General features: G+C 41.2%; 2 protein-coding genes across 7 annotated transcripts in view; one reads left to right on the forward strand and one right to left on the reverse strand.

Moving 5' to 3' along the window:
* Positions 1–1,669: 1,669 nt before the first annotated feature.
* On the reverse strand, positions 1,670–13,103 carry LOC105488938 (3-oxoacyl-ACP synthase, mitochondrial). 3 transcript variants are annotated; one of them, XM_011753459.3, is made up of 5 exons: positions 12,782–13,103; positions 11,939–12,113; positions 6,049–6,294; positions 4,200–5,210; positions 1,670–2,112 (listed from the first exon to the last, which is right to left on the reverse strand). In XM_011753459.3, the coding sequence occupies exons 4-5, from the start codon at positions 5,177–5,179 to the stop codon at positions 1,710–1,712; spliced, it is 1,383 nt and encodes a 460-aa protein (XP_011751761.1). In that variant the 5' UTR covers positions 5,180–5,210; positions 6,049–6,294; positions 11,939–12,113; positions 12,782–13,103; the 3' UTR covers positions 1,670–1,709. The 3 variants fall into 3 exon arrangements, with proteins under 3 accessions (XP_011751761.1, XP_011751760.1, XP_011751762.1); XM_011753458.3 differs by having other exon boundaries at positions 11,771–12,113; XM_011753460.3 differs by lacking the exon at positions 11,939–12,113.
* Positions 12,053–24,007, forward strand: part of LOC105488939 (N-glycanase 1) — a 69,277-nt gene continuing 57,322 nt past the window's right edge. For 2 of the 4 annotated variants that reach the window (XM_071090806.1, XM_071090808.1), the window contains exons 1-2: positions 12,621–12,802; positions 18,314–18,428. In XM_071090806.1, the coding sequence (XP_070946907.1) occupies positions 12,672–12,802; positions 18,314–18,428 (246 nt within the window). In that variant the 5' untranslated portion in view covers positions 12,621–12,671. Of the gene's footprint in view, positions 12,164–12,620; positions 12,803–18,313; positions 18,429–24,007 lie in introns of those variants that run through there. The other 2 variants (XM_024795093.2, XM_071090807.1) reach the window with 2 other exon arrangements.

The following is a 24,007-nucleotide window of genomic DNA, read 5'->3' on the forward strand; positions in this document are numbered from 1 at the left end:
CTGCCTTTCCAGATTTTCTGCCATTATTTCCTAATCCATCTCAGGATATACGTACCTATGTTTAGTACAAATGTTGTGACTTCTAAACCTTCCCACATTGAATTCTCTGACTGGAACACGCTCCCTTCTCTATCTTCTCCCTCAACCTGGCTAAGACCTCTTCACCCTTACAGCCTCAGTTTCCTTTAGGAAACCTTCTCTGACATACTCTCTTCATCACTGGTGACCAGTACAAAGTCAGGTCTATGTTAGCACCCAACAGACTTCAGTTGAATGAATAAATGTGTGCTCATGAAAATTAAAACCGATTATAGTTCTATGAACACACAGCTGGAGCCTTTGGCATAACGGGGATAAAGTACTACAGTGAAAGTCAGTGGGTAGGCAATGTGTCCAGTCTATTGCAATGTGGGAAACTCTATTCATTTCAGCAGAAATACACACATCCTGTTTATCCCCTATTCACTCTATACCAGTGATATATAAACCCCACTACAACATAAACGTCCTTAGTTTGAGTTGCCCAGAAAGCAGAACCTGAGAAAAAGCGGTTTGTTTGGGAGGTGATTCCTGGGAACAAGATTAAAAATCAGGGAGGATGGGAAAGGGAAAATAAAAGCCAGTGAACAAGTGTTAGAGCTAGCTAATACTGTGGGTAACTAAAGCTCTGTTTCACTGGGGACCCTGGGAAGAACTGTGGAGAACCACAGATACCCTTCTGAAAGGAGGCTGAGGCACTTAGCCACCAATTGTCCTCATCCCTCACTGGTTGAGTATTGCCTCTGGGGAATACGTTCCCTTCCCTCTACCAACACTTCCAGGCTGCTGGGGATGAACAAGATCCCTTGGCTTTAGAGAAAACAAGGCAGAGAGGTAGAGGGACCACCAACACATGTAGTAGGATGTTGGGAAAACATAGGAAACTAGCAAAGCTTCAAAAAAGTTAGAAGAGAGCCAAGGGGACGTGGCCCGAGTCTCGAACAATTTCTGCTCCACGTCCCAAAGATTTTTTATCTCCGTTAATCACTAGGTGCCAACATAAAGACAAAAAGAATAAGAAATGTCAAATCAATTTCGGTTTCTTCTTTCAGAGAACTGATGGCTTGGGAGTTTAGAGAAATTTCATTATACTGAATTACAGTATGAATAATATGAAGAAAAGAGGGCTAGGTGTTTAAGGAGTAAATAGATCATTACTGGCTGACAGTTTTACTCAAAGAATGCTGATGCAAACTTTGTTATATTCCTTCCTATGTATTGTATGGAAATGGTATGCCTGGAGTTCTACAGTATAGCAACCCTGCCTAGCAAAGAGGAGTTGAAAGGGACAGGAGCAGCTCAAATGTTATAGAAAATTGTTTGACCTAAAGTATTAGGAAAATATAGATCCATGGTTTTCATAGGTGGTGGGGTATGGCGGTTATTTTGTCCCCCAGAAAACATTTGGCAATATCTGGAAACACTTTTGGTTGTCACAACTGGGGAAGAGAGTGCTATTGGAATAGATTAAGAGATCAGGATGGCCTTAAACACCCAACAATGTACAGTACAATCCCCCTTTTCCCAACGAAGAATCATCTTACCCAAATATTAATAGTGCCAAGGTTGAGAAACCCTAACATAAAGGATATCTGGGTATCAATGTATAAATATATAATTTCTTCACACATAACATTTAAAAATTCATATTTAATTACAAATGATTTGTTCTACATTCCAGCAATACAAAGTGTTGCATTAGTACCACCAAAACCAAAGGAATTGGTGAGGCCAATAAATCTTTTCTCAGTTTTCCATTCCTGTGCCTTTAGTGGAACATAGTTGAGATCAAATTCTGGTTCTGTACAATCCAGGTTTAAAGTAGGTGGTAGTTTTTGATAATAACAAGCTAATGTGGTAAAAGCTGCCTCGGCCGCCCCTGCAGCTCCCAGCAGATGTCCTGTTGCTCCCTTAGTTGAGGAAACTGCAAGGGCATATGCATGGTCTTTGAAGAGATGTTTGATTGCCTTGTTTTCAGCAGCATCTCCCAATGGTGTGGAAGTAGCATGTGCATTTATATAGGATATCTCTTCAGGCTGTACACCTGCATCTTTTAAAGCAGCAGCCATACACCTAATAAAACAAGAAAAGACATCAGGACCAAGTTTAATTTTAACAAAAGTCTCTTCATCTGTATGGCTTATGTGAAACAAATGTAGGTATCCAAGTACACTGGATGAAAAGAATCCCTTATTCTAGTAATGGAATGCCATCTTGCATTACCATGTGAGTTAGGATGTCATCTCTACGGGAATAATGAGTCACACTCACTACCTTGGACTGGTTCATCACCAAGAGTTAAACACACAAGCTAATGCAAGATTGTATAATCTCAAATAAAATATAATTTCATTTATTTGCATTGGCATTTTTCCTTGTGGAAAAAATATCATCTTGACTCAAGACTAGAATAATTTTTCTTCCAGGGATTTTTGGAGTGTGGCAATTTTTTATGAGAATTGTAATTATGATGTTTTTCACATTTAAATTTAAAACTTGGCATACTTCCCAATAATCTACTGTTCCATTGTTTCAAATAACCTTTCAAAATCCTCTTTATTTAGGCCATAAGAATTCTAAACAAAAAATTACAAAGGCAATCTAAGCCAAACAAACTTAAGAGTAAAAAAATATATCTGAAAGAACCTCTGAAAACGTTTTGGATGTCATCTTCCTTTAGTTCCTAAGAGAAATATACAGGTATGTATGTGTGTTTGTGTGTATAAATATTTCTTAACAGCCAGTTCAGGGTATAATTTGAAGTACGCTGAAAGGTTTCCTGTGAACATAACCATTTCTTCATCTATTTTGTTACTATGCTTGACATTTTTAGCACTAGCAACTACTCACTAAAATTCAAAAGTAGGCCAGGCATGATAGCTCACGCCTGTAATCCCAGCACTTTGGGAGGCCAAGGCAGGACTACTTGAGGCCAGGAGTTTGAGACCAGCTCTGGCTCTGGCAACATAGCAAGACCCCAACTCTATTAAAAAAAAAAAAAAAGAAAAAAGAAAAACAATCAAACAAAAACAAAATAAAAATTCAAACATATAATTTAGGGGTAGGTAAACTATGGCCCTGGCTAGATGCCTATTTTTGTAAATAGTTTTCACTGGAACACATTCATGCCCACTCATTTACATACTAAGGCTGCTTTCACATGACAATGGCAGATGGATTAGTTGCGACAGACTCCATGGCCCACAAAGCCAAAAATATTTACTATATTTTTCCCATTACAGAAAAGGTTGCTAACTCTGGCTAATTTAACTAAGTAAAACATAGTATGATTTAATAGCTATCAGCTATCTATTAACACATTATCAGGGACTTTTTTATTTTCATTTTAAAAGCACTAATCTATAACAGTTAACTTAAATGTAGTCCTTAAACCAGCAGTATCACCATCACCTGTTAGAACTACAGAATCTCCCAGTCTGGGAAATAAAGTGAAACCCCATCTCTACAAAAAAAAAAAAAAAAAAAAAAAAAAAAAAAACTGGTCTCAGTGGTGCATTCCTGTAGTCCCAGCTACTCAGGAAGCTGAGGTGATAGGATTGCTTGAGCCCAGGAGTTAGAGACTGCAGTGAGATAAGACTAGCATAAGCAATAAAGAGAGACCCTGTCTTTAAAAAAACAAAACAAAACAGAATTTCAAGCACCACCCTAAACCTACAGAATCAGAATTAGCATTTTAAATAAGATCCCTAAGTGATTATAGTTTGAGAAGTGCTGATTTGAAAAGAACAGAATTCTGTTGAAAAGAACAGAATCCTGCTGAAATGGAGCAAAGACCAGACACATCTAGAAGGGTTGACTTTACTTTCCAAGTCTGATGAAGGGTCAAAGAAGAGGACTTTGTGAGGGAGCACACTGATGCTTAAGCACAAATGGAGGCGTGAAAAGTTGGCAAAGGCACACATGGTCTTTTTCGCAACTCCACTGGTTTTAACTCAAATGCAATTTTGTAAGGATGTTCAAATGCTTTGAAATACTTCAAATATCTTAAGCAAAGAATTAAATAATCTTGTTTAGTCTAAAAATTAAAACAATAGAGATTCGGTACATCAAGGACAGACACTACAATTTTCCCTAATTTGGGACTCCCATTAAAGTGTCTTATTTGGAGAAATATTTTGAAGGAAAAAACCCATTTTTACCTTAAGGCACCTTCTCCTTCAGGATCAGGGGCAGTTATGTGACCAGCATCACCTGAGAGTCCATAGCCCAAAACTTCTGCATAGATCCGGGCTCTTCTTTGAACAGCATGTTCATATTCTTCCAGCACCAGCACAGCTGCACCTTCTCCCATTACAAAACCATCTCTCTTTGGATGAAATGGTCGACAGGCCAACTTGGGATCTGAGTTTGTGCTCAGAGCCCGGGCTCTGGAAAACCCAGCAAGAGATAAAGGGCTAATACAAGAATCTGTACCTCCAGCCACCATCACATCAGCATCACCACGGGCTATAAATCTAAAAGAGTCTCCCACAGCATGAGCTCCTGTGGTACAGGCTGTGGATACCGCATGATTTGGGCCCTTGAGTTTATATCGAATGCTGACCTGGCCTGCTGCCATATTGATCAGAATCTTAGGGACAAAAAATGGGCTAACTCTATTGTAACCTTTTGTCTGAAAATTCAAAGCAGTTTCAGAAACAACTTCAAGAGGAATCATTCCCATGCCAATTGCAACACCAGTAGCCACTTGATCAGCTTCTGACTGAGGATGCCAGCCAGAATCCTTCATGGCTAATTCTGCAGCCCCAATGGCCATGATGGTGGGAGAAGACATGGACTTGATATCTGATTTGGACACAAAGTTTTGTTCATTGAACTGACCTTCATCACTGCCTCTTGGCACATAAGCAGCAACACTGCAAGGGATACTCTTATACTCTTCACCAACCAGTGAAACAATTCCACTCTTTCCTGCGATAAGACGATCCCAAACCAAGTGAGTTCCAACACCAAGAGGAGTCACTAAGCCAATACCGGTAATGACAACTCGCCTATGCAATCTGTTTATTGGCTCAGTTCCGAAAAACTTCCTTTTACTTCTTGTTACCTGTTGGCATAATCTTGAACACAGAAGACGAGTGCTTGTAATTTTCAGGAAATTTTGCAGGCAATTGGACATGATTGAGATTCAGATGATCAGAAACACATTCCTGTAAAAGACCACAACACACCTAGGAGGTATTCTTTTATATAGCTTAAGGGCCTAAGGAAAGACATCCAAGGTGTTCCTTTGGGTGCTTGATATGAGCTGCTAACGAACACAGGGAAAATGTTACATAATTTCAATTTATACCTTAACATCAAACTACCTGTTTAAACTTATCTCCTTTTCTAGACTGTAAGTGCCCTCAGACATTTGAAGACAAATAAATGAATTGATGATTCATTCGATTCACCAAAACAGTAATTCAATGAAAAATATAAAGGCACCTCCAGCCTGATATGAGTTGCAGGAAGCATCCTTTGTCAGGATTACTGATAACTTCTTCTAAATAGCATTTCTGGTGTCAGTGGCACAGAAAACACATTTCAGGGCATATTATCTTAAGTAAGTGGGCTTTATCAATCTTCAATAATTAAGGATAACGAGCCTTTTCAAAACGCCACCCAGGGCCAAGAGCCCTAGACTGAGCGTCTGGATACGTGGGTTGGCAACAGACTCTGTGTCCAAGCTTGCGACTGGGGGAAGGGGGCGAGTCTTTCCACCCCTCTAAACTTCTCCAATTGAATCATCTGTGGAAGGAGGGGTTAGGACTGGTGGATCACTTCAAGGGTACTACAAAGGCCAGGGGCGGGAGTAATAGGGCGTAGTCACTCCCTGTACTGCCTCTCAGTCACCACCACACATGTACACAACTGAAGAAGCATGGCGACAGAAAAAGAAATCAGGCCCTAAGTCCTCGGACTTCCCTCTCGAAATTCAACCCCGACTTGATTTGACTGTAAAGGAGGAAAGGAGGGTCGAAGGAGGAGGGTAGCGGGCGATACCTGTAACACGTTTACAGCTCCAGACACAATCGCCACTGTCCTAGGCGATGACGCGCTCGAGCGCACGCGCACGCGTACGCTCATGCGCGCTCCCGCGCACGCATCCCGTTCGACTCCCCTTCCGCCGGTTGACTTTACGCCGGGTCACCTTGGCGGAGGTCAGACCTTGGGAGGCGGCTGGGTCGCTGTTTGCCTTAGCAGAGACTCTTCTCTCGGAACCTCAGTGACTCGCCGATAATTAAGGACCTGCAAATAACGCGATGAGATACCATTTTCACCCATCAAAAAGGCATTTTTCTTTGCCAGTGATAATGCCCAAATATTCCTTTTTGTCGGAGAAGGGACACCATCGTATTCTACTGGAATTGTAAGAAAGAATTAAGGAAACGACTGCAGTCACAAAGTTATTGCTATAGCTCGGAACGTTATTAGTAATTGTGAGTAAAGTAGAACTAACCAAAATGGCCAACATCAGGAAATTTGTTGTGTATCTTGTGGTACATCCAAATGCCATGCAGCCGTTTAAAATAACTCTATGGGTGAATATTTATTAATGAGATGTTGAGACTATTTGTTAGGAGACATAGTTACAAAACAGTATATATCCGTTTTTTCAAAAATAATTCTTTAAAGAGCTGCAAGATATATAATGATTGTGATCTTTCCCTCATTTTTGCTTAGCTTTATTTAATAAAGCTTTTCTACAATAAACAAATGTTTTTGTAGTAAAGTTTTTACTTTTTAAAAGTTGTCACCAGGCTGCTCTGCTTATGGAGTAGTCATTCTTTGTTCCTTTACTTTCCTAATAAACTTCTTTCACTTAAAAAAAAAATTATCACCGGATTCGAGACAATACTTAAAAATATCACACCCATTGTAACACTGGAGACATTTGTTTCTAAGTGTCTGAAAAATTAATTAACTTTGCTCAGAGCGGATTGCAAATCGATAAAGGGAAAATACAACATGAAAAAGTAAAAAAGGCAAGAAGTCGACAAGATGGTATTCATTGAACATCTGTTTTTCACATGCTATCCCAGGCGTGTTTAGTCCTTGCTCTTCTTTAGAAAAATGGTTGACCATAGAATCTTCATCTGGACCTTCTAGTCATATTTATGTTTCTTTCTGGGCAATGCCTCTTGAAGCCATTGTTTCCAAGTAGAGTCCTCTGCATTCTTTCCTACCCCTACAGAAGAATGTGAGTCAAGCTTAGCTTTTCCAGGTTGGTCCTGGATTTAAATGAGTTTGGAAATCTATTTTGTTTAAAATAATTAAGCAAAGTCCAGTTTGACCTTCGTCCCAGGCCTAACCAGTCACCTCTAGTATGATCCTCATCCAGTGACAAATAGAGTTACTTTAAGAAGAATTAAACACATGTGTTATAAAAAAAACTAACACTTGATGAGTACTTACCTAAACTTGATCTCTTTTCATTGCTGTCTTTAAAATAATAGTGAGAAAATACCTACAATATTTTTTCTGAAGCCGAACTCATATGAAACATACAATTTTAATGTGCTATTTCTTTTGTAATATCACAAATCATCTTGGCTAAGAGGTGACAAATTAAAATCTTTCAAAAAAGTAAAAAGACCATCATTTTTGTATCTACCTCATCACCTTTGATCTGGAAAAGGGTGGGAAATTTTATGATATTTTATAGCTTTATGTATTTGGTACCGTATTTCCTGCTACAATCCCATGGTGTCTTCTTGCACCAAAATCTTCAAATGGGCTCTGCTTATCCTACCCTCCTATTAAGACTTTTTAGGTCTGCCTTAAATTCTTTGTAATCTGATTCAAAACTATCTTTCCAGTTATGGCTCCCATTCTCTACTGAGCTTTCCACCCAGCAAACTGATTTTCATACTATACATGTCTTGATTGACCCTAACTTTTCTCATCTCTGTACTTTTGGTATTGTCAACAACCATTTTCTTCCTATCGATGCTTGAAATTTGAATGCAAAAATGAGTAGAGGTATGGCTCTTGCTTTCAAGAAGTTCATGGTCTAATAAAGTTCATGGTCAACCCATTAGAAACAAGTAAGTGCAAACTACTGAAACAGGTGCTGTAGCGGAACTATTATAACACAAAAGGGACAATGAGGTCTGTGCTACCTTGTAAAATCAGAAAAGGCTTCAGAGAAATGATCCTTGAACTACATCTTGGAAATGAATATTTGTCTAGTAAATTGGGTGGGAAAGGGCATCCTGGCAGGAAGAGTAGAACAAAGGCCTGGAGAAATGAAGTGTCATGGTATCTTCCACAAACAGTTAAGTATGTGGCCCATGTCAAATTTGAAGTGTGGGACAAAGCAACAGTAAAAGCATGAGAGTAAGACAGGCCCAGGTCACAAAAGCCTGGGGTATCATACTGAGGACTTTGGATTTAATCCTGTAGTTCAGAGAGCATATGCTAGCCTCCATGGTATAATTTGGAGTGCAACATTCTTTTATTGATTCTAAACTCCTCTAGAAAGGACATGGTAAACTCTCTCATTCCCTTCACCGGAGTCTCTCTTACTCCTCTTTGTCTTGAACAAAGCCACTTAAAATATTTAAGTTACCAGCCTGGTTCCTGACACCATTTGACTTTAGAATGTGGGTAGAGGGAGCCATAGAAAACTTTTTACCAGGAGAACAACATGATCAGATGGCTGCTTTAGAAAGATCACTGTTGCACAAATGAGCAGGGTGGATTGGAAGGATGTGGAAATGGACACAAGGAAGAAAGTTAAGAATGGACGCAACACGATGAGGCTCTGAGGGCAATGGCAAGGAGAGATGTAGGAGATGTTGAGAAGGAAACATTACTAGGATACTGTACATGATTTAAGGAGGGTGGGGAGTCTCTCACAGCTAGCAAGTCCTCTCCTTTCTCACCTTCTCAACCTCTCAATTTAAGGCCTCTGTTCAAATTGTCCCCCCTCACTGAAACTGCAGCTCTCAATGAAATTTCCCTCCCTCTAAACTAGTAGTTCTCAAAGTTTCCTGTGTATCAAAATCACCTGAAGGGCTTGTTATCACACAGATTGCTGGGCCCCACCTTTAAAGATGGAGCTTCAGAATTTGTTTTCCTGACAAGTTTCCTGCTGATGCTGCTGTTGCTTGTCCAACCACTGCTCTAAACTTATGACTTCTATGAAAGTAGGGACCATACTTGTCTCCTTCACAGTGCTGAGCAACTAGTAGTCACTTCATAAATATATGATGAATAAGTGAATTATGGAATGAATAAATCAACATTTATCCTTATATTTGAGAGTACACATGCACTTTTTGTGCATATCTCACCAAATGACTTTTGCGAAAACCAATGCCATAGCATTAATATTGTGATAAAAATGTAGTCCATAAAATCATAGAAATCACCATTTTTAAAAAATCATCTGAAATTTAAGTCCTTCCAAATAACTCTTTAGTAACACTTCCGTTAAAGTTCTTGAGTAACTATAATCTCTTTTGAATACCGCCATTTATAAAGCTATTAAGGGAATCCATTATAATAAGGGACTTTGTCTCTCATTTTCCTGGCTGCTTCCTCCACTTCAGTCAAGTTGGAGATATTCTAATTCTTCCATTTCCTTTAGAAAAGCTGAGTAAGTTACCCTACCTTTTATACCCATCGTTGTTTCAAACAACCAAAGAATGGTCTAGTACTAAATCAGCATTGAAATTCTTGTTCTTTTATTTTATTTTATTTATTTATATTTGTCCCAAAATAAAGATTTTTTTCCAGGATTTCACTTTTATTAAAAACATCATTTTTAGAGTTGACATATCATGGCATTGTTCTTTTTTTTTTTTTTTCCTTCGTTTTGAGAGAGAGTCCTGCTCTGTCGCGTAGGCTGGAGTGCAGTGGGGCGATCTCAGCTCACTGCAACCTCTGCCTCCTGGGTTCAAGTGATTCCCCTGCCTCTCAGCCTCCCAAGTAGCTGGGACTCCAGGTGTGCTACCGCGCCTGGCTAACGCTATTCTTTAATAAAACAGAAAAAAGAACTCTCTAAATTTTTCCCAGGATTGGTTTGGTGATATTAAAAAGTTAACCTCCATAAAAACCATTAGCAAGGAGAGGGGTTGAAGTCTTTCAGGAATTTATATAGGGATTCACTATTGTGTGACTACATTAAGTGATTAACCAACAACTCTTTATTCAGAATCTGCTGTGTGCAAAGCAGTCTGAGACAGGTGGCATAAGAGACTTTTAATCAAATAGGGAAGACAAAACTAATGATAACTTACAATGAGATAGCGTTTTAGTTGAGGAAACAAACTATTATGAAGAGATAAACAAGTCATTTTGTTCCCCCACAAAAGTACCCTATGACCATTCTATCTGTCAGAGGGAAGCCTGAGCTAGCAGCTTTCTGCCCTTTACTTGACACCTCTGCTTCAATACCAGAGCATTTCCACTTTGGTGTTTTGTATACAGACAATCTTCCTATCTTTTTTTTTTGGTAGAGATGGGGTCTTGCCATGTTGCCCAGGGTGGTCTCAAAATCCTGGGCTCAAGCGATTCACCTACCTCAGCCTCCCAAAGTATTGGGATTATAGGCATGAGCCACCATGTCCAGCCCCTAAATTTTTATTTGGAAAAATATTTAAAAAAATCTGTTGCATTTTAAAAAGTCACAAATACTGTATAATATATATTATTCTCATATAATTAGTAAAGTATAAATAAATGTATCAATGGAAAAAAGAAACCCAAATGAAGAGGAATAAAGTTTGTGATAGCTATATCCCCAGACCCAAGCCCCCAATCCATTGTGTAGTTATAGGAGACTATATTTCCCAGACTCTCCCCTTTTATCTTTTTATGTTTTATTTTTATTTTTATTTTTTGTAAATCTGGCCTTACTGAAATACCCTCTTTTATCTTGATGAGGCCTCATTCTTAGCAATGATATGGTAGAGAAAATGCTGTATGTCATTTCTGGGCTTATGTGGTTAAAAGTAGGTGTGACTTTTTTTTTTTTTGTCCAAGTAGGCTGCCTGGATTTGTAAATAAAATTTCACTGGAACATAACCATGTCCATTTATTTTCAAGTATTGTCTGTGGAGCTACAACTGTAGAGGCAGAGTTAAATAGTTGAGACAGACCTTATGGCTCACAAAGCCTAAAACACTTACTATGTGGCCCTTTACAGAAAAATGTTTCTTGACCCCTGTTCTAAGGGATGGAAGGAGACTGGGTCCACTGACATTATGACACCTGCATTATTAAACTGTTATTTGAGCCAGAAAGAAATTACTCTTGTGTTAAGCCACTGAAAATTTTAGTTACAGAAGCTAGCAACATACTACTTTCTGTTGAACACACCATACTTGGAAGCTGGTCCAAAGATCTACATATTTATTAAAAGCGTACGTATATCTGGGAGACGAATAGTCATTGAAGTGGATTGGCATAGCTTAGGGTCTTGCTCGGAGATTCTGGAAGAAAATTTCAAGTCTTAAAAGCCAACAGATGAAACATCAAGAAATGTAAAAGAAGTTATTCAGGCAAATCACTTATCTTAAGAAATAAAGTCAAGACAAATACTTGGTGAGGTTGAAAAGGGATTTCTGCAAAGAAGGAAGCCAGTGGTAAAGTACACTTTCAAGGACATGGTGGGGCAGAGACTGGATTAAAGTAGTTAGGGATGCATCTTCTAAGAGGAATAAAAGACCTTGATCATATGATATACCTAAAAAACAAGTCACAAAATAATACTTACCCTTACTGTGTGGGATGCAAATTTTTATTTTCTTCCCTTCCCGCCCCCGACATTCTATAATATCGCGTAATTATTATGCATGTGTTTTACGCTGGTCACCACGCAGTAAACCGAATCCACAACCCATTATTACGTTGCAACCTATGGTTTAAAAATACACTTCCTTACAGAGGAATCATATACTAGTTGAGCTGGGACTCAGATTTTCAGTCATTCGCCAAATTCTGAAAAGAATCCACGTAACAAACCCAGCAGAGTTTATAGCCATGGTTTTGTTTTTGACGTTTGTTGCTCCTTCCTTCTGGGGTCTTTCATCCACATCTATGTAGAACGTCCTGACAATCTGCGAAGTGAAGGCGCTAAGGTCGTTTTATTTGTGGGGAAAGGAGAGAGGTACATGCGGTTTCTCCACCTTAATAGCTGGATCGATTAGGCTGGCCCCGGGGCGCAGAGGGATCCGGGTTTCTGAGAGGCACGTGCCAGCACCATTCTCCCGGTACCTCTAGACTAAAGCCGACCTCCCCTCCAGCCGAGCTCATCCGTCCTAAGGACTCGACAACCCCCTCCTCCAGCCCCACGCCCCTCAGCCCCGGCGCCCAGGCCCCGCCCTCCCTGCGGAATCCCTCCCCAACCTGTACGACCAGGCCCCAACCCTGGGTCGAAGCACCTCGCCCCAGCCGGCCGAGGCCCCGCCACGTTGCTCCGAACAGCCCCTCGCCCCTCCCGAAGGGGCAGCAGTAGCTCCCAGCCGAGCTGCCCTGCTCACGCCCCAGGCCCCCGACCCCGCCCCAGGCCCCGACCCCGCCCCTCCCGGTGGCTGCGGTAGCCGCTGCGCGCTGAAGCGCCTGCTCAGTGTGGGACACGGAGCGCGAGGGGCGGCGGCGGCCGCTGGCGCTCAAGCATGGCGGCGGCGGCGCTGGGCAGCTCCTCAGGCTCGGCGTCCCCGGCCGTGGCCGAGCTCTGCCAGAACACCCCGGAGACCTTTCTGGAGGCCTCCAAGCTGCTGCTCACCTATGCTGACAACATCCTCAGGTGCAGGGCAAAGGGGTCGAACGGCGGGTACCGGGGTGGGTGGGCCGCGGCGCCTTGCTCGGCCAGGGACTGGGGGCGTCCGGCCTGAGCTTCGGAGGGCAGCGACACCCGGACAGACCGGGCCCTGGAGCTGGTTCTGCTCCTAACGTCCGAGCCCGCCAGCCAGGGGCCTCGGGACCCGGCCAAGTCCCACCCCCCGCTCGAGAAGAGGAAGTTTCTTTGCAGTTGTGACTTGGCACCTGCAGTCAGGGTGCTGCGGGTGGACTGGAGTCCCGGAAGCGGGGCCGGGCGCAGGAGAGGTAGGAAGGCGTGCTGCGGACACTGCCGCTCTTCTCGTCGTTTAACGACCTCAGATATCAGGACACAACCGTAACCGCACCGCGCGTGTCATTCCCCCTGCGTGCATTTTTTCGAGCGGAGTGGCTTACATTTCCACGTACTTACCAGAAGTTAGTCACTGACAAAGTGATGTTTTCTTCCCATGTTGAGACTATCCGAGTACTAAAGCATAATGCTTCTGAAGTGGTGGGTTTTAAAATTTTTAATGTTTTCTTCTGCCCACTTTTGTTGATCGAAGCATTATAGTATTTTGAAGTTACGGTTTTTATATTAATACCTGGACTCTACTATATAAACTCTTTAAGAATTCGTGGAGGTAATCGCCTTGGATGAGAGTTAATTTGCTTCATTTTCCTGTCAGCAAAATTGCACTTCTAGAGGTCTAGGGGACCTTGTAGATTTCGGGAATTGGGGGGCAAGTTTGATTATTCATTTTGAATGAGTACCCACCTCAACTCTGCAGATCAAATGATGTGTCTTAACGGAGAGACATGGTGTTGGGGGAGGGAAATGGAACTGAGGTTAAAGGAGCGCCACTTCCTTTAGTGATGTTACCTCATTTATCAGGTCACCGTGATTAATTAATTAGGTTCTCTGTTCCCCTCAGCCCCTGGTGCATTAAGTGGTTGGTAAATTATCATGAAGTCTAAGAGGAAATTCTTCTCAGTTTCAAGGTTATGTTTCATGTGACCCAATTTTAGACATTAGTTACATGTGCAGTTTTTAAAATCCATGTCAGTAATATTTCATTTAGGCAATGGTAATGATGTTTAAAGTAAATTGAAGGGAAAATATGTTGAGCCCTTATTTTGTGGCAGATGCTATGAAGGATGCAACATATAGCCTGTTCACAGCTACATAATTGTGACCTGTGTGGGGACCTCCTTCGTGCTCTGTGACACCTTCTCAACTCACCTTTTTCACCCTTTGGGGCCTTACAGCTCTTCACAGTACAAGGATGCCAAGGGACTCTATAAATGAACTGATAGGCTGGGTTCTCCAGAGCCCATTAGCTGGGACTTACCGCCTGGAAAGCCACCAAGCTATTTAAACCCCACTAGTCAGAAAAAAGAGGTGCCCTTGTAATGAAGACTCACTTCTGCTTTAAATCTAGTGAAACCGAAAATGCTGAGGTTTAGCTTGAGGAGGAAACCTTTGCATGCAAATAATGACATTTAACATCATAATCTTCATTAGGAATGTTTACTAATGGCTTGTTTCTGATTTTTTTTTTTTTTTTGGAGACGGAGTTTGCTCTTGTTGATGAGGCTGGAGTGCAGCGGCGCAATCTTGACTCACTGCAACCTCCGCCTCCTGGGTTCAAGATTCTGAAAGATGAGGGGTGTGGCAGTGAGCTCAAAGGATAGTGGACACGCTGGAATAATGCTGAGAAGAGTTTAAGAAAGTCTTTGTGCGTTGCTTTTCCAGGGATAGGAAAGAGGATATGATGGGTTTGAAGTCTAAAGTCCCTACAGCCCTCTAAGTCTTTGAGGGCTGGGGTGAGGCCTTTGGTATCAATCTATGCACAAAACCATGGTCAGTTTACTCAACATATTTAATAAGAAAAAAGATAGAATTTGAGGAACTGGATGTGACTGTCATTGCTGGACCCTGTTTGCAGTATTCTTTTACTGAGAAAAATAGATTAATGTGAGGTCCACAGATGATATAAAAATAAAATTGCTCACTGGGCACGGTGGTTCACTCCTGTAACCCCAGCACTGTGGGAGGCCAAGGTGGGCGGATTACTTGAGCTTAGGAGTTAGAGACCAGCCTGGGCAACATGGCGAAACCCCGTCTCTACAAAAAAAAATACAAAAAACTAGCCGGGCGTGGTGGCGGGTGTCTGTAGTCCCAGCTACTCTACTCGGGAGGCTGAGGCAGGAGAATGGCGTAAACCCGGGAGGCGGAGCTTGCAGTGAACTGAGATCCGGCCACTGCACTCCAACCTGCGCGACAGAGCGAGACTCCGTCCCCCCAAAAAAAATTAAATTAAAAATAAATAAATAAATAAATAAGTCAAGCGTGGTGGCAGACACCTCTAGTCCCGGCTATTTGGTGGGCAGAGGTGGGAGGATGGCTTGAGCCCATGATTATGCCACTGCATTCTAGCCTGGGTGGCAAAGTGAGATCCTTTCTCAAAAAATAAATAAATAAATAAATAAATCTCACTAGAAATTAAGGAGGAAAATCTATATTGTATATCAATAGTTAAATGGAAGCAACATATATCAAAATAACAAAGGCCAGTCGAAGTGGCTCCCGCCTGTAATACCAGGGCTTTAGGACACCCCAGGTGGAAGGATTGCAGCCGGGTCAACACAGTGAGACCCCATCTCTTCATGAAAAAAAAATAGCCAGGTGTGGTGGCTTGCCTGTAGTCCTAGCTGCTTCAGAGACTGAGGCAGGAGGATTGCTGAGCCCAGGAGTTCTAAGCAGCAATGAGCTTTGATAGTGCCATTGCTCTCCAGCTGGAGTGACAGAGCAAGACTTTGTTTTTTAAAAACAAAACAAACCAAACTATATGAGAACTGATGTGTATTTTATAAGAATTTTTAAACAATTGTGAAAGAAGGAAGAAACTAGAAAATTCGCCCAGAGAAAGACCGAGCATGTAGAGATCTGAAAGCTGTAAGGAAAAGAATAGATTAAAATAGCTCAAGCAGTTTTGAACCAGTAGGTTATATCATCCTGGTGGTACTGACATGTTTATCACCCTGTGAATACTTTGAGTGTCAGGAAAAGATGCCTCATTTATCTAAAACTAGCTTTGATAAATGTAGGATTATTTTATAGTTCAGTTTTCTTAAGTGGTAAGAAAGAGAGGCTCACTTGTAACACAGTGTAGCATGGAAGCCAGGAATGCTGAATGTTCTGTAGTGCTCAAGGAAACTCCACTAAGAAAAGGTCCCACGTGTTAATGGTGCTGAGACTGAGAAACCCTAATCTAATACACAGAATAAAGAGTTGAGAATAAAATTTTCTTTGTATTTAACAACCATCCGTGATTCTCAGATTACATACAGTAAAGAACAATGTTTTTGTTTTAATTTCCAATCCCTTATGGACCAATAACTTTTGTAAAATACACTGAAAATTTCATGGCAGTATCAAATTGCTATATACCAAACATTCCATTTCTGTACTTCTTGCTTCATTTTTATGCCCTTGTAAACAAACAAAAGATTTCTGTACTTCTTGCATATGGGTAGCAAATAATTTGTAGATTAGCACCAATCTGTGGACATTTTGAATAGCACTATTTAGAGCTTTTGTCTCTGAATATTCTGTAATAAACTTACATGATTTTTGAAATTAGGGAAAAGTTTAAAAACATTCATTGAGTATTTATGACATTTGGCAATAGGTAGTTGACTGGTGAAAAACAAATGCAAAATTTGTTAAAACTTATAAAATTAAAATATTTGCTTTTTGGTTTTGTTTTTATGTCAGAATACCTATGGAACATGTGTAGATAGGACAAAGTTGATAAGTCATTTGCTAGCATTTGCCTACTCACCATACCATACCCCAGGCTGATGGCTTCTTATGGAAGTACATCTTCCTGTGGATCCCAGACACTGCCTCAGAATCCTCCTTAACATAGTACTTAAAGAAGTCCTATCACTTTAAGGCAGTTGGTGTCAGATATGAAAGTTATCATCCTAAACTATGTTCTGAGAGTCTTTTGTATATAATACTGTCTTTATCTTAACCTTATGTTCTTTTAATGTTTTTTTCAAACAATTCTTCTGATTTATCAAAGTAATTAAAAATCTCAAACCAAAACTTTTCATGTGCTGGTTTCTTGTCTCAAGTATGCTATTCAAAATCTTAATTATGGTAAAAGAAAGTTATATCTTCCTTTTATTGCTGTACTGTGTTGAGAATGTGTCTTGGGCCAGGTGCGGTGGCTCACGCCTGTAATCCCCAGCACTTTGGGAGGCCGAGGCAGGTGGATCACCTGAGGTTAGGAGTTCGAGACCAGCCTGGCTGACATGGTAAAACCCCGTCTCTACTTAAAAAATGCAAAACTTAGCCAGGAGCGGTGGCGCGCCCCTGTAATCCCAGCTACTTGGGAGGCTCAGGTGGGAGAATTGCTTGTACCCAGGAGGCAGAGGCTGTAGTGAGCCGAGGTTACACCACTGCACTCTAGCTTGGGCAACAGAGCGAGACCCCCTCTCAAAAAAAAAAGAATGTATTTTAAACTGAAGGGAGACCCCCCCACCTCAAAAAAAAAAATGTACCTTAAACTTAACAGCACAGAATGTAACTTACTGTTTTCACTTACAGTAAGAACAATCACTGATTTAGGGAAGAAAGAAAATCAAGTGACTATAAAGGTATACCTAGGTCATGTTTGTTGAAAGTAAAGTCTTTGAAGAACTATGACCTGTTTTGTTTGTTTGTTTTGTTTTGTTTTTTTGGAGACGGAGTCTTGCTCTGTCACCCAGGCTGGAGTGCAATGGCACAATCTCAGCTCACTGCAACCTCCGCCTCCCAGGTTCAAGCGACTCTCCTACCTCCTACCAAGTAGCTGGGACTAGAGGTGTGCATCACCACGCCCAGCTAATTTTTGTATTTTTAGTAGAGACAGGGTTTCACCATGTTGGCCTGGATGGTCTCAGTCTCTTGACCTCGTGATCCACCAGCCTCAGCCTCCCAAAGTGATGGAATTACAGGTATGAGCCACTGCACCCAGCCGTGATCTGTTTTTATATAACTTTTTAGTTTCTTTCATTCATTTCACGAATATTTGTTAACCACCATCTATGTGCCAGGCACCATTCTATATGATGAAGATTCATCAGAACAAAACAGATAAAATTTTTTGCCCCTGTTCAGAGATTACATGGATTTTTTTTTAAACAGCCTAAAAGACTCATTAAGGTGTCTAGACTTAACAGCACAGAATTAATATGTCACATGGATGTTCTTTGTGGCAGCATTAATATTATGAGGTGTGAAATTAAACAGTGAGGTGGTGCTAGATGTGTACTGAAGTAAGAGTCACAAAATTGAACTACTTTTCCAGACTGCTTCCTATTTATTTGAAGTTCAAGCCTATGCTACCATGTAGGAATGTAGCCAGTATAAAATATTAAAAGGAATACAAAAACACTATGAAAAATATAAATTACCATATATAATCAAACTTTTGTTTTTTGTCAGAAACCCTAATGATGAAAAATATAGATCTATCCGGATTGGAAACACAGCTTTTTCTACTAGACTCTTGCCTGTCAGAGGAGCTGTTGAATGTTTATTTGAAATGGGCTTTGAAGAGGTAAGTATGTTCGAGGATTTCCTCTCCCCTCTTCACGCACAAAGCAGTCGTTATCATGTTGGTGAATAATTGTTTGAATAAGATAATGTTTTTTAATTTATCATTTTGGGAATCAGTAGAAATAGTTGTTTCTTCACTGATTGGACATTTAAAAATCACAGCAAGTATAGTTTAAAATTTCAGTAAAGTATAACAACGCTCCACAGAGAAATTCTTACGAGTCTTAATTCTTGAGAAGAAGGGAGGGTCAAACATGCAACCCCAGGACCAAATGTGGTTCACTTTAGGCTTTTAGCAAAAACCTGATTTGTGAGCACACGTGAATACTAATAGATCTAGCTACCTGTCTCTAGTAGGAAATGAAAAGAGTCTGAAGTAAACAGAAAAACTGAGTTCAGTTACCACACAGAAGGGGTTTCTTCTGTGACCGGAGAGGAGTCTCAGTATGTTTTTTTGTTTACTTCAAACGAATATTTTGGTGTTACCTTTTGGAATCTTGTGGTGTAGTTTAATTTTATGACACATTGAAAGTAGTTATTAAGATTCTGAATTTTCTTTATGTTTATATCCTTAACTAGTTCTCCTTTGTAGAGTGTTGAAAGAATTTGAACAGGTTACAGAGACTCAGTAGTCAGTAGTAGTTAGAATAGGCAATCGTAGAAATTGTTAAAGAGAGATGCTGAGCTGCTATGTAAGATTCAATTTCCTTCGTGCCTCTCTGCTTGCCTCCCCAGGTTCCATTTCAGTCCCTGAAGTAACAGTAGTGAACAAAGTAGTAGATATAGTCCCATCTCACGTGGAGCTTACATTTCTAATAGTTTAAACAGCCAGTAGATGTGAAAACAAGATGAGTGCAAAGAAGAAAATAAGACCAGGTAATAGAATAAAAAGTACTTTGCATGGCAGGTAGTGGTCAGGGAAGGCCTCTCTGAGGAGATGACATTTGAGCTGTGACTTGAAAGATCTCAGGTACCTGAAACTCTCAAGTAAGAGTATTTCAGACAGAAGGATTAATGTGTGTAAAGGATTTCCTGCAGGAGTAACCGTGAAACAGAAATAAGCTGCATAGGGAGGCAGAGACCAGGACACGTGGGGTCTTGAGGACTGTGGCAAAAGACTTAGACTTTATTCTAAGTGAGATGAGAAGCCATTGGGAATTTTTTTTTTTTTTTTTTTTTTTTTTTTTTTGAGGCGGAGTCTCGCTCTGTCGCCCAGGCTGGAGTGCAGTGGCACGATCTCAGCTCACTGCAAGCTCCGCCTCCCGGGTTCCCGCCATTCTCCTGCCTCAGCCTCCCGAGTAGCTGGGACTACAGGCGCCGCCACCACGCCCGGCTAATTTTTTTTTTTGTATTTTTAGTGGAGACGGGGTTTCATTGTGTTAGCCAGGATGGTCTCGATCTCCTGACCTCGTGATCCGCCCGTCTCGGCCTCCCAAAGTGCTGGGATTACAGGCTTGAGCCACCGCGCCCGGCCTTTTTTTTTTTTTTTTTTTTTTTGAGATGGAGTTTCGCTCTTGTTGCCCAGGCTGGAGTGCAATGATGCAATCTCGGCTCACCATAACCTCCGCCTCCTGCGTTCAAGCGATTCTCCTGCCTCAGCCTCCCAAGTAGCTGGGATTATAGGCATATGCCACCAAGCCTGGCTAATTTTGTATTTTTAGTAGAGATGGGGTTTCTCCATGTTGGTCAGGTTGGTCTCGAACTCCTGACCTCAGGTGATCTGCCCGCCTTGGCCTCCCAAAGTGCTGGAATTACAGGCGTGAGCCACCGTGCCCAGTCTGGAAAGTTTTAAGTAGGGAAAAATATTTTTGAAGATTATTCCAGCTTGCTGTAAAGAGAATTCTTGGAGGTGGTGGGATGGGGACAAGGGATGAAGCAGGGAGACCAGTTAGAAAGCTTATTATGTTAGTCTAAATAAGAAATGGTAGTGGTTTGTGTAAGGTCCATGAAGGCAGGGCTTTTTGTCATTTCTGTTCCTTGTGTTGCTAGCTCCTGGAATAATGCTGGTACCTTAGAAATGTTAGGCATTCAATAAAGATTTGTTGAATTAAGTACTGATGGTGGAGATGGAGAGAAGTAGATGGATCCAGGATTTCTTTTTGTGGCAGAATCAACAGGACTTGCTGGTGATTTAGATGTAAGATATAAGGGAAAGGAAGGAATCAGGGACTTATCTATGTTTTGGTGTAAGCAGCTAATTGGATGGGAGTATCATTATTTGAGATAGAGAAGCCTTGGAGGGTAGCAGGTTTTAAGGGAGAAACCACCACCTGTCTTTGGACAATTGTGACTAATTTGCTGTCAAATATTCAAGTAGAGATGTCAAGCAGTTGGATATATGAGTTTACAACCCCAAAGGAGAGACTAGGCTGGGGATATAAATTATGGTATCATCTGATTGTAGATGATACACAGGCATCTTAACATAAAGAATTTAAAATTCCTTGTTCAAGGAAGTGCCAGTTTTCAAGATTCAAATTGGTTGGGAAAATTGAGTAAATGACAACTGAAGGCTCTACCCATTTCTCATGTTGAAGTGTCACATATTTAATAGAATTAGATTTGTCTTTCATTCAGCAAATATTTGAGTGCTGAGTAGGATAGCCAGCCATTCCAGTTTGCTCAGTGCTGTCCTGGTTTTAGCAGTGAAAGTCCCACATCCCAGAAAACCCCTCAGTCTCAGGCAAACCAGTGTTGATCACTCCAGTGCCAAATAACAGGCCACACTGAGACTTGTAGTAGTATTTGATGCAAATGGAGTCACAATTTCAGAAAAGATTAACAGGTTTTGATATGACTAATTTATACTGTTTCTGTTCGGCTTTAGACATCGCATCTCAGGACTTGTCTGAAGTAAATGTTTTATCAGCGTGGCTAAGTTTAGGAAGAACTAATAGTGCTGAAACTGAACTCTACCACCAAAAAGAAATTTGGTGGGCTTTTTAAAGAATAATTATATGGATACATAATAGTTGTACATTATGGGGTGCAGGTGATATTTTGATGCAAGCATACAAATGTGTAATGATCAAATCTGATTAAGTGGAATATCCATGATCTGAAGCATTTATCATCTCTTTGTGTTAGAAACATTCAAAATTCTGTCTTCTAGCTATTTTGAAATACACAATGAATTGTTCTTAACCATAGTCACCCTATTGTGCTGTAGAACATGAGAAATTATTCCTCCTATTTAACTATAATTTTGTACCCATTAACCAATCTCTTTCTGTTGCACAGTCCCTTCTATCCCTCCAAGCCTCTGGTAACTGCCATTCCACTCTTCTTTATTTTTTTAAATTTGTATTTAATTTTGTAATATATTTTTACAATCACTCTTTTCTTCTATGGGATCAATTGTTTTAGCTCCCAAATATGAGTGAGAACATGTGTTATTTGTCTTTCTGAATCTGGCTTACTTAACATAAGGTCCATCCATTTCCATCCATGTTGATGTAAATGACAGGATTTTGTTCTTTTTTATGGTGGAATAATATTCCATTGTGTATATATACCACATATTCTTTATCCATTTATCTGTTGATGGACAATTAGGTTAATTCCATATCTTGGCTATTGTGAATAGTGCTGCAGTAAATGTAGGAATGCAGATATCTCCTCAATATGTTGATTTTGGAAAATGGTGGATAGGAGACAGGACTAACTTGCAGCTCCCAGTTGTACTGACAGAACAGTGCCTGGAAACTCACATCGTGATCTTTTGCTCTGAGAACTGCCACAGGAACATTCCAGGAAAACCAAAAGAATTCACAGATCCTTTGAAAAAAGCAGCTTGCTGCTGCAAATTCCGTGAGACAGAGGAAAATCTGTAAGTGCCTGAAGTGTGAGGGGGGAAAGTCCACTGGGGAACCTGAAAATCCAGATCATGGGAGAAGGGTTTAACTTTACCTAGAGCTGAAATGAATTTAGAGAGCTGAGCGAAATACAAAAGTAGAACAAGTGGCGAGAAGAGCCTGCAGGCACTCCTGGCCACCAAGGAAGCCATTTCTGACTTTATCTCACAGGGGTCCTTGGGGAGGGCTGCCAGTGGAATTGGGGAAGGACCACAGGGAGAATGAAACTTGCAGCTGAACATGAATTTTCCTGGACTGGGGAGTATAGGGGAGGTGGCAAAGAGGAAATGCAGATAGAAGCACAGAAGCCAAGGCAGACGGAGAGGGGTGAAGCCTGAAAGCCCTGATTGCTTTATCAGTGGGGAGACTTGTAGCCTGGGGCAAAATCTCAGTGCTGCGCACACTGTCTGGATATAAACATGGTGCTATGGGTGGCTCATGGTGAGAGTGAGACTGGCCCTTCTGGCTGCGTGGGAGTGCGGTAAGGCCTGTTATTGCTGGCTTTCCCTCACTTCCCTGGTAACCTGTATGACGCAGCAGAGACAGCCATAACCTCCCTGGGAACATAACTCCATTGGCCTGAGAACCACACCCCCATCCCCCACAGTGGCCACAACAAGCCCAACCCAAAGAGAGTCTGAACTCAGACACGCCTAACCCTGCCTTCACCTGATGGTCTTTCTCAACCCATCCTGGTAACTGAAGAGAAAAGACATAATCTCTTGGGAGCTCTATGGCCCTGCCCACTGCCTGAGAAACCCAAATGCTTATCCAGGCAACCCTAGGGCAAGCTTATATCCTCTTGATACTACTGTAGCTGATGCTGTCTTGAAAGCATCACCTCCTGGCTGAGCATCACTTCCTTTCCAAGAAAGGAAAAAACAACAGCTGATTCCACCACCTGTAACATCCTGGCTAACCAGAGGTCCTGAGTCTGACCACATGACAGCTTTACTGCCAGCACACCTGGAATTCGAGAAAACCATCACGCTAAACAAAACTACAACCAAGGTCCCACACAGAGTCCACTTCACTCCCCTGCCACCTCCATCAGAGTAGGAACTGATGTCTATGACTGAGACTTGAAGACAGATCACATCATAGGACTCTTTGCAGACACTCTCTAATACCAGTTCAGAGCCCAGTAGCTCTACTGGGTCGCTAGACCCAGAGGCGCAATAACAATCACTGCAGTCCAGCTCTCAGGAAGCCCCATTCCTAGAGGAAGGGAAGAGCACCACATCAAGGGACCACCCTGTGGGGCAAAAGAATCTGAACAGCAGCCCTTGAGCCCCAGATCTTTCCTCTGACATAGTCTATACCTAAATGAGAAGGAACCAGAAAAACAATTCTGGTAATATGACAAAACAGGGTTCTTTAACATCCCCAAAAGATCACACTAGCATAGTAGCAATGGGTCCAAACCAAGAAGAAATCTCTGAATTGCCAGAAAAAGAATTCAGAAGGTCAATTATTAGGTTACTCAAGGAGACACCAGAGAAAGATGAATACCAACTGAAAGAAATTTAAAGAGTTATACAGGATATGGATGAAAATAAATCTCCAGAGAAATAAATAGTATAAATAAAAAACAATTACAGCTTCTGGAAGTGAAGAACACACTTAGGGAAATACAAAATATGTTGGAAAGTTTCAACAATGGAATTGAGCAAGTAGAAGAAAAGAACTTCAGAGCTCAAAGATAAGGCTTTTGTATTAACCCAAT

This window comes from Macaca nemestrina, chromosome 2 (genome assembly GCF_043159975.1).
Source record: "Macaca nemestrina isolate mMacNem1 chromosome 2, mMacNem.hap1, whole genome shotgun sequence".
Classification (NCBI taxonomy): Eukaryota; Metazoa; Chordata; class Mammalia; order Primates; family Cercopithecidae; genus Macaca; species Macaca nemestrina.